We start from the raw sequence: 11044 nt of genomic DNA, 5'->3' as shown, positions 1-11044 counted from the left end.
TTTTAAAAAATGCTTTCAAATACTTAAAATAGTAATAGTTGATTTGGCACCACATTATTAGGAAATAGTAAAAAAATACAGAATATAAGTATTTAAATGACAAATACTAAACCCAGGACTGCAAGACACACAGATATGTGACCAAGGCCAATCCATGTGTGAATATCCCCATTCACCATTCATTATTCCCAATAGTAGGAGGCAGATCCCCTTCCAGACACCAGTGCAGGAGCTGATTGCACAGTAACCCATTTCAGGTCACATCGTTATAGAGTCACTCATTGGAATTGACACTTGTTCCGCCAGCCTGGCTAAAATAGTAATGGAGCCGGGTTAACCTCTATGGATGGGCCAGAACAGAAGACATCATTTACCTCCTGGCCCTCAGTGTCAAATAGAGTATTAGGATGTCCAATGCAGAGAGACCCCTGGATCTGCCTATTAAACCCAATAACCCATTAAAGGTACAGAGGGAAGATAGGATGTTATGTATGCAAAGAGTGGTTTGTACAGGCAAAATGAGAGATAGTGATATCTCTTTCACCATGGTTTCAGTTAGATTTGCTTTCATAAAATTGCAGATTTCTGATGCTGTCTTCTGTCACTTTTATCAAAAATGGACTACAGTTTAATAAGAGAAGCTACATTTATCATACATCATCACATCTTCAAAGATGAATATCAAAAACATAACAGATGGCTTTGTTTGAGATCACACGTGAAGCTGAACTTGCAAGTGGCGCTAAATCTCCCTTTGTGCACACAAGCACAACCCCAGGTCATTGGAGAGAAACAGAAACACACTAAGAGAGCACTCAACTGATGGCCCATCTGTCAACCAGCTGTATTTATGCAAAAGCAGGGACTATCTCATATGGAAAAGATAGAAGAATTTTACAAGATTCTTACATGTTCTACCTGGAACTTGTAAGCAATACATTTGGCAGCAAATATACTTACAAGATTCATAGAAGATTCTTGTAATATCTGACTTATATGTTGCATGTATTATATTATAAAAACCATACAAGAGACCTGTAAGCTAAGCCTTCTAAGGTCTCATACATGGGACATAATCATTTCAAAGCACTTGCATACCACTGTCTGATGTCACTGACGCATGCAATGTGACACTTGTTGGAAAAAATCTGCAAAGTTCACTGTGAGGATGAGTGGAAGGAGGAGGAGCAGGAGTAGGAGAGGGTGAAGAGGAGGAGAAGATGGTGAAGAGGAGGAGGAAGAGAGGAGATGGAGGAGGAGGAAAGGAGGAAGACAGGAGGAAATTGATGAATGACTAATAGCAGAAGTTCATCTATTTAGTTATTAAGTGGAGATCTCCAACAATCATTTTATTGACAGCACATTAGTAATGTGACAAATATCATAGCTAAACTGGCTTAGTGACAAATATCATAGCTAAACTGGCTTAGTGACAAATATCATAGCTAAGTTGGGCTTGGTTAAAACCCTGGGTGGGAGACCAAAGGCATAGCTGTAAATACATCAACTGTCTAGCACGAGGTGCTGCCCAACCTTAACCATAGAAACGCATACCTGAAAATGTTTATTAAAGTATTATATTTTTCTTATAATAAATGATTTTTTTTGTTAAATGTTGACTTAAACCTATAAGGAAAGCATTTATTTTGTTACATTCTCAGCACATACACATTCCTTATAATATTCGCAGATGACTCATATTTTATCTCAAATACTGTCATATCTTTGTGGGAAATGCACCACATCATGTATTCACTTGTGTATGTCATAAGGCATATACATGAACACATATACAAATACACCACTGCCATACAAGATTCGCATTTGATTTTCATGATTCTTTTCCATATGGGATGTAGTTGGTATCACTACTGTTGGACTGGCTTAAAAATCACTGACGTTGTGACATCAAGCTTGGGGTTAACCACGTGTTCTCTTGATAAGTGCGTGAATTGGACCATTTTCTTTTCCTGCTAAGCATTCAACATGTAACGAGTACTTGGTGGTGTCAGGGAAAATGTATGGAGTAAAAAGTACATTATTTTCTTTAGGAATGTAGTGAAGTAAAAGTAAAAGTTGTCAAAAATATAAATAGTAAAGTAAAGTACAGATACCGCAAAAAAACAAATTAATGTATGGAGTAAAAAGTACATTATTTTCTTTAGGAATGTAGTGAAGTAAAAGTAAAAGTTGTCAAAAATATAAATAGTAAAGTAAAGTACAGATTCCGCAAAACAACAAATTAAGTAGTACTTCCAGCTCATTGGCTGTCAGACTGGGTATCTCATTTAGTGCCTGGGGGACAGTGCATAGCCAGGCCTGTGTCACTGCTCAGCTATTCTTTAGAGAGTGGGTGTGAATCACAGGGTTTGTTTGATATAATAGAGCTTCACGCAAGCTTGATAGCTTGCCTCTGCACACCCTTCACTGCTATGACGCACTAGCTGCAAGCTATACTATGGGAGCAACAATGCAGAGGGAGAACCTGTCAAATTCTTCTGCTCTTTCTGCTTGACTTGTACCCACCCTTACAAAGCATTCCCTGTGAAGTACGTAAAAGTAAACTACTAGACCCACACTGCAGTTCAAGTACACAAATAAGTTGAGTACTTTTTCTCAAGGGTAAAAAATTCCCTTAGCACAGACTAATTTCCCTGCCTTATTACCTCAAAGCTGATTGGAGAGTGAGAGGTAATGTTCTATTCAGGAAGCACCATCTGTGAGCCAACTTAAATTACCCATAAAGCTAGAGCCTCCCATAGAATGTGGAGATACACATCAGAAACACCCTAAATTACAGCACTGGCCAGGGGGGGTGAAATGTAGCGTGCAGGGCATATTTAGGCATCAGGGCCGACTATGTTAGCAGCCAAGCTGGATGGATGTTATTGGCAAAACCAAATGGTTTGGCCAAAGACCTATAAAGCCTTGCTTCTACTGAATTTGTTTTCCTTAACTTCAATTCATGTAGACCTGCTTTACATGGTTTTGGTCTTGAGCCTTGGGAGAGCAGAGCACTTTGATGAAATCTCAAAAACACACTAATCAAATAAAAGTTTAATTGCATTTAACTTGGCTACTGTGTTTTCTGCGCTGGTTTGAGTCAATACTGCTGACTAATCCAGCTCAAGCTGCTGACACACACAGGGAGGTTCTAATCAAGGTAATTGGATTTGGTATCAGTAGAAGTGTATAGTTGGTGGTGAGACTGTGGCCGTGACGGGGGATGGCTGGGTCCTTCTTACATTCCTGCATGACTTGTCTTCCCAGATCGGCCTGCAGGCCGTCCGCACACTAGCTTCGGTTTGCTCTTAGCAGAACTCGGCTAGGCGAAGCGAACATGTGTCTCCTTTACGCCCTGAACAAATGCGCATGAAAACTAGTCTTATTGAATGACAACATTTAATTGAAGAATCCTTACTTTTGACCAATCACCGACGAAGGGGTGTAGACTTCAACTAGCCTCAATTAAAAAAAAGTGCGCTCAAACAGCCCATCAAAAAAACTGCTGAACACCAAAACGTCACAAAATTTGCGCAAACTGTTTCAACTGGGAAGTATACGGTAAGCTTAAGGGTGAAAATGCCTCCAAAACATAGGTGATGCAATTGGAATGTAACAGCATGGACACAACCTAAAAAAAAAAAAAGGTAACAATACATACCCCCAAAAATGTGTGAAGTGTGAGAGACAATTCAAAAACAGTGACATTGTATTAATCTGGTCATGGCCCCATTACCTGATAAATAGAATGACCAAAAATAGACTAAAGTGAAGGTTTTCGTGTGCTGGTGTAGGCACCTAGCCTCCATTATTGATTTGAATTATGTGGTACGTTTGAAGTCAGTCCTGCACACAGATTTCCTTTCATATGGCTTTCAAATATTTATACAGGCCAAACTCTGTAGATCCTTGATCCTGTTTCTTAGTATTATGTGAACACATACAAAAATCAAACAACTTCTACTAAATCCAGTGATTTTCACTATACAAGTAATATGGGTCACTTGTTCAAACCTGTAGATTATCTCTACTGATGAAATACAATATATCTGAGAAACCAGTTACATATTAGCACCTGGCAAGAACTAGGTTATTTTCATTGTGGCACTATTGCCAAAGTAGTGCACTGTGTCAGGAAGAGTAACTTAATCTCAGGTTTAGAATTGCCTGTGGTTTTTGGGCTACCATTTAACACTGCCCTTTCTCTCAATGGAAGGTGAGATGTCCTTCAAGAAAACACATTCTAACAACTATTACCAATTATCTTTTTGAGCTAATTATACCATTTGTCTAATACATTTTCTGATCAATTAATGACTTAAAGGAGCTAAAATAGATCTATAAAATAACTGGAAAACTGCCAATGAACATCCTCTAGGAGACTTTTGATGTGCAAATCACTAATTAAATGCCATTGAAGAATACAGGTAAACAGTTCCTCTTGCGATTGATGCAAAAGCTATGATTGATAATCCATAGAGATGGTTTGTTCTTTAAACGATCTCTGCCAGGGTGGGATCCAGCAGGCAGATGTTAAAGGAAAGATTAGTCATTGAAATAGAAACATGAGCCGTTGTCTCCTGAATCCAAAGGACACTTTTTCAATGACGTTAAGAAAAACTACCTCAAAAGCACAAAAAGGGAAACTGGACCAAGTTATAGTTATAGGGACCCTTGGTGTTCTGTTGAGAATACCATTAACTGCGCAAACATTTTGATATAACAAGGGCAAACTAACACTTGGTCAGCATGGTCATTTAAACAGATGGAAAGGGGGACTTCCAGATAGTGTCTTCAATAATTTATTCACTTGTAAGTATTACAAAAAAATATGTACAGAATGTAAAAACATATTGGTTGTAACAACTTCACACATTTAAGTCCATCATGACAAGCAAAACTGTGGTGAAGACTTGCATCATGGTTAGCAGCCTCAGGCCTCGTGCCAGCAGGCATTTCAGTTCCAATGCCATCCGAACAGTGGGATGAAACACTGTCCCTCTTTTGATCTACAAAAGCGTCGTCTTCTCCAACGGTGAACCACCTCCGTGAAACAAAGTGAACTACAAGGTAAACTAAATTAGAACTACTACAAGGTAAACTAAATTAGAACTACCATACATCACTGGACATTTGGACTAGACCGTGTCGGCACCACAACTTGATAAAAAAGGAGAGGGCAATGTTTATAGAACAAAAGAGCCACTGTAAAGGGCTAAACGTAGTCCGTGCTGTGTCCAACGTATAGTATAACAGGTCCATTTCTCAGTCCTCTGGACCGACCGTCACTAGGAAACCAGAAGCAGATCCGTCGGGGCACAAATTTCCCATAAAATTCCAAGGAACACCAACGAGGTCCATTCTGCGGGCGAAGCGCCTTCCGGAAGCTCAGACGCACAGCTCATCTCTTTTTCTTACTGTGTCTGAGCAGCTTCTTCCTCTTTAGGATCATTTCATATAGTTTCTCCAGGCCGGGTTGGAGCCCCTGGCCATTCAGTGCGCTGCATCCCTGGGTGTGGTGCAGTGTGGAGTTGCTAAGCTCGTGGAGGGCCAAGGCCTTCTCCACCTCCACAGCAGAGACTGCAGAGTCCAAGTCCTGCTTGTTGGCAAGCACCAGAATTGGTACTCCCTGGTTCTCTGCCGAGCGACTGATGCGGTGGAGCTCCACCTTGGCCTCCTCCATGCGCTCAGCCTCTGCAGCATCCACAACAAACACCAGGCCATCAGTGCGACGTGTGTATGACTTCCACAGGGGCCGCAGCTTCTCTTGACCGCCAACGTCCCACACCTGGAAGGTGGTGGTGGCCCGCGAGCTTCCAATTGCTACTTTAATCCTTTCAGTGTTGAAGCCCTTTGTGGGGATGGTCTCCACAAACTCCCGGAGCTTTAGTCTGTACAGCAGGGAGGTCTTTCCTGCAGAGTCCAGGCCGATGACGACCACATGCAGAGACTGGAAGTTGGGGAGGAAAGGAGTGTTGGGGGCGATCTCTGTTAGCTGGTTGCCCATTCTGGCTGGTTGCCTGGTCCTGATACTGAGGTGGCAGACTAGTCAGGGAAGTGGTGGGTATCTCCAGAGAGATGAAGCATTCACACCTACTTCAAAGGCAGCTGCTGCAGACCAGGAGGCAGACAACCGGACTCACTGATGACCTTGTAAAAAGAAAGGAAACTGTCAAGATTAGATATGTTTTATAGATGGCACCATGGCTGACAATCATTTATACGTTTAGTCTACTGACACTGCTTTGGGAAAAAATTAACTGCCCATTTCAGTTAGCCACACGTTTCTCAAAACAACCCTGCATATCTTTCAGTTTGACAACACTGGCTAAAATCCTGTTCACTTTTTCTTACATGGCAATACGAGTAGTGTACAGTACACGCATTGTCTTACAAGTTTCTGCTATCTGCAGAAAAATGAATTAACATTGAAATGTGTTTTGTCAACAAGGCACAGAATATTCTGGTCCTTTGTATGTAACGTTACTTCAGCAAACGTCTCTTCTGTCCTGTTGGTTCGTTACATATGCGGCTGCATAGTAACGCTGGTGTCGCTAACGCAAGCTAACTAGTTAACATTAACGCAAAAAATATATACAAATAGTACATCACTTTAGTGAAGTGTTGGCCGTCTAGGTAGATAGTTGGGTAACAATTCTTTAGTTGTAAGTAATTCCAGTTGGGTTAACAAAACATTGGCTAGTTACTGTGCTGCACTTGCAATGCTGTCCGTGCGACAAACAATATCTAAAATTCCTGACACTTAGCGTTAATTAGTTAGCTAGTTGAACTGAACCAAACAAACGATGTTAGTTAGAACATTTACACGTAATCTTACCTTTATAGCGTGTCTGTATTGAATCAGACAACATAATTCCAACACAGACAAGCACAAATCCACACTGAAGAAAAACTCCAAAAGAAGCGGTGCTAGACCCACCAGCTTCCCTCTACTCGAATCTCCAGACAAGGAATGGAACCGAAGGTTCTGAGCGCGACTGTAGAACACAACCCCCACGAGTGACGTAACGAGAACACTCCCAGTCCCAGCCTCTCCCTAATGCAATGACTTTTAAATGGAAAGTGGTCAGAGGTCAACTTTTGAGCTCTTATCGACAGTTATCAGTCCATTGCTTTTGGAATTGTCAAACTAAAGGCATAAACAAAGTAGGATATTGATTATGTGTGTACGCTTAGCTTGGTTGGCTGTGTTGGCTGTTCACCTTTTTTTTATTTAATCTAAACATACTCGTAAACCACTAAACAGTAACCTATTTCATATTCTGACATGAGACGTCATGTTCAGTAGCCTATGAGAACTGTATACCAGCAAAAACCATGGAAATATGTGTATAAAGTAGTTGGGGTTGCGCTTGAGGTCTTTATGCTCTGAACAAAGTTGGGGGCAGCAAGGGGACAATGGATCGACTGTGGCAATTTGAATGCTAATGCCTTTGTAGTCTTTTCCTTGAACAGCACCATGATAACACTTCAGTGAATGACCCGCTGGAGTTGGAGTGCCCTGTATTCATAAGGCATATGTTATGAAACCAGCCAGATCATATCAGCATATCTGGGAGGAATCCAGTTACTACTCTCAGCACAACACTTGCTGGTTGTAGCCTGTCATGAGGGGAGGATGCAAAACCATGTGCAGATTTAAAAATAGAGTGGTTATCAGATTTACCCACAGTGCAGCAAATGGAGGGCAGATATCACACATGGGAGTTAAATGAAAACTCGCAGGGGAATTGAGATTGAGAAATTGTGTCAGCGTGTGCAACAATAATTATCTTTCCTGCAGAGCAGGATTTCATGCCGAAGGGTCTGCCTCTGAGCGAACTCAGTAATTACACGCAGTCAACGTTCAAATCACTGACAAATTAGCTTTCCAGTGAAGCAAATCAAATCAAAAATACTGTGCTTCTTCTCTCATCGTAAATTCACTCGATCTACGCACACACACAACACATACATTTTACTGTCATTATCACAAGGGAACAACCTCAATATACAATGGACAATTATTAATTGCCGCTACATTCATAGTGCAGTTGCTATCTTAACAAACAATTGGAAAATTATAAATTGGGTACCAATTAACTTTTAGGACTGAATATATCATGCAGAATATATGTTTCTATATACTCCAGACTGTATCAGTAGAAAGGAGCTGGTAGCCTTGTGGTTAGAGCGTTGGGCCAGAAACCGAAACCCTGAGCCTGCAAGGTACAACTCTGTCGTTCTCCCCCTGAACAAGGCAGTTAACCCACTGCTCCTAAACTGTCATTGTAAATTAGAATTTGTTCTTAATAACCGACTTGCGTGGTTAAAAAAAGGGGGTCTGTTTTACTAAACAGGGCAGTAGCGCCCTCTGCCGAGTAATATGGGAAATACATCCATATATTGTAAAGCTTACGCCTGAAAGATTCACAGGTGCAAAACTATTGCAGAACGACAATGCATTTGGTAAGTTACCAAACGTGCATTGCACATATTACATGATCAAATGGGTTGGAGATTTCCAGACTCCTCAGGTGAGAATTGTATCTCCAGAGGGTGAACAACTGGGGTGAGTAATTATTTACCTTTATCTATGACGCCACCAACTCAAGGGAGCGTTCAGTTGCTAGGTAACTTGCGAGGCAGGTGGGAAATACTTGAAGATGGAAAATTGAGGTAGTCAACGTCATTATTAGCTACCTGCTTTAGGCTGCTGAAGTCCACCTTGCCTCTGAGGGCAAAACAGCTTTTTTTCTATCCAGGGATTGTTGTAAGTGAAAGATCCAATAATTCTTTGTCATTTTTGCATGCTGAATTTAACAGGGTATATATGTTTTTCCTTATCAATGTAATATTTTAAAGTAGCTGTACTTGCAAATCATTTTATTTTGCTACTTTCCTCATTGTATATCTTATTTCAATCGGTTAACCTAGATTAATAATCAACATAGCAGATCCAGTACATCAAGAGGTTCATTTTAATGTCTTACATGATTTTCTTTAATTAATGGCTGTTCGTGTGTTTACTCTAGGTTATATTTATACTATCCAGGGACAGCTATTGCCTTTTTTTTAATACACATTCATTGAAACTCCTAATGCAGCAGTGTGGAGACATAGAGGGAATAACATCAGTGGCCCCTGTTTATATTAAGACAAAGACAAGACATTGTGTTGGTCTGTCATTAATCAGAATTGGCGAAACGGTGATATAGGGGCTTGTCTGTCTATCAGGTTACAGCACTGGCACTGTGGTTTAATGATAGTTAGCTCCACTCTCCCACAGATGCTGGTGTAGGATGTCTGCTATGCATTGGGAAGCCCGGCGCCGGCAGACCATGGTGGACCGCAGGATGTCCAGGGCCAAGCAGCAGGTAGGCTACCGTCAGTAGGCTTGTTCCATAATTGATTAGCACCGGAGGTGGAAACCAAAATCGGACATGCGACACCCATGTGAGGGGTCAACCTCATTTCCTATTATTAGTTTTGAAGGTTGTGTCCCTCTGGTCATACCTTACGCCTCAGCTGAATGTTTCATGTGTGCCAGCACTGACCGAGAGCCAATGAATATCCTTGAAATTCAGGAAAACATCTGAATCCCTCACTCCCACCATCAGGTGGCATTAAATGTCATTGGCTTACGCTTATATATTCAAGCACCTCTTGAAACAGCAGAGCAAGGTGCTACTGTACTCTTATTCAAAGTTAATTGCTGCAACACAGTCCATTATCACTTACAAATAAGTTTGCAAGTTCCTGGTGGTAATTTGGTATTGAGAACAGGGATCATTGTATAGGATCTCAACTCCACCACATTTTGGATGTTCAACATTGACAGGTATTCAGAACTTGGAGGCCATTAACACCTGCCTAAATGGAGGGTGTAAAACCGACCCGTCACTTGGGGTGAACCCCTCCCTGTCTGAGGTGTGCAACTGTTTACAAAACTGTGAAGTAGTGTACAACACCCCTAGTTATATGCAAAATATCTCTGGTGCATGTGGTGTTTCTGCTGCATGTCAGGGTGCCTCAAGTAAACAGCATTTACAAGTACCTGTTTTGTTTGTGCAGATGACAAAGGACCCTTCAGAGCCAAGCTCAAAGCCACTGGCAGAGTCTAACGCACCAGCTCAGCAGCCAGGTAATATCTAAATGTTTCATTTGCACCGTTTTTGTTGTACCTAAAAGGGTGACAAACTACTAACAAAACCATATTCATTTATAAGCCAGACATGCTCATGTTATGTCTCATGACTAGGCCTTTCAGAAAAGGGACTTTTGAATGCTTATTTGTAAATCTCTGAATCTGCAACCACAGCCATCTTCTGACTGTAATTCAGGCAAAGAAGGTAATCACATCTCATAAGCAAACAATTCCATGCCCAGAGGCTTCTGTTTAAGGAGTTATATCTGTCGGCTCATGTTCCAACATGACTTAGCCTTGTCGTCCAGCAAGTAGCCCACAATACCAGAGCCATTAATCCCCAATTGACTCCAACACTTTGAGAACAATGGAATTACAATTTACTCTCCAAAGCCTTCTATTGGCTCATGAATATCTCTGTAATCTGGTAGCTTCTTGCTTGCAGGCACATCAATGATTTCCATTAACTGAGTCAACAGCAGCCTATCCCCCAGAGGTGACATGGACACACATCCTCACCACAAACAGAAAACCTCCCATTTAGGAGGAATGCTCAGATCGGGGTGGTCTAAACTAGTCAAGTTTCCCAACTCCAGTCCTGGGGATAACACAGGACCGCAGCACAAGCATAACATATGTTTATGATCTAAACATCAATAATTGAAGCAGGTGTGTTAGTGCTGGTATTGAACAGAAATGTGCGGTCACATGGGTACCCGGGACTAAAATAGAACCAACTGTTTATACAGTTTGAAAATTTTAATGGCTCTAGCCTGACCAAATCAAGTCTCCACAGTAGCAGAGGGTGTCACGCTCTACCATCCTCTCATTAGAATGGGGTCTGTTAAATAATATATAGGGCCATGCTCTGCACTCCTGTGTAGTGTCTCAAAT

General features: G+C 41.3%; 1 protein-coding gene across 1 annotated transcript; it reads right to left on the bottom strand.

The window, feature by feature from the left end:
* Positions 1–4789: 4789 nt before the first annotated feature.
* LOC112226109 (ADP-ribosylation factor-like protein 4D) lies at positions 4790–7036 on the bottom strand. Its single transcript, XM_024390349.2, has 2 exons — positions 6842–7036; positions 4790–6153 (listed from the first exon to the last, which is right to left on the bottom strand). The coding sequence occupies exon 2, from the start codon at positions 6008–6010 to the stop codon at positions 5405–5407; it is 606 nt and encodes a 201-aa protein (XP_024246117.1). The 5' UTR covers positions 6011–6153; positions 6842–7036; the 3' UTR covers positions 4790–5404.
* Between the last annotated feature and the right edge of the window lie 4008 nt (positions 7037–11044).

This window comes from Oncorhynchus tshawytscha, linkage group LG27 (assembly GCF_018296145.1).
Source record: "Oncorhynchus tshawytscha isolate Ot180627B linkage group LG27, Otsh_v2.0, whole genome shotgun sequence".
NCBI classification, from domain to species: Eukaryota; Metazoa; Chordata; class Actinopteri; order Salmoniformes; family Salmonidae; genus Oncorhynchus; species Oncorhynchus tshawytscha.
The sequence above is the reverse complement of the archived record's forward strand: the minus strand, read 5'-3'. Positions and strand labels throughout refer to the sequence as shown.

Coding starts and splice junctions, on each gene's coding strand:
- LOC112226109 (XM_024390349.2), bottom strand. CDS start 6,010: ATGGGCAACCAGCTAACAGAGATCGCCCCCAACACTCCTTTCCTCCCC.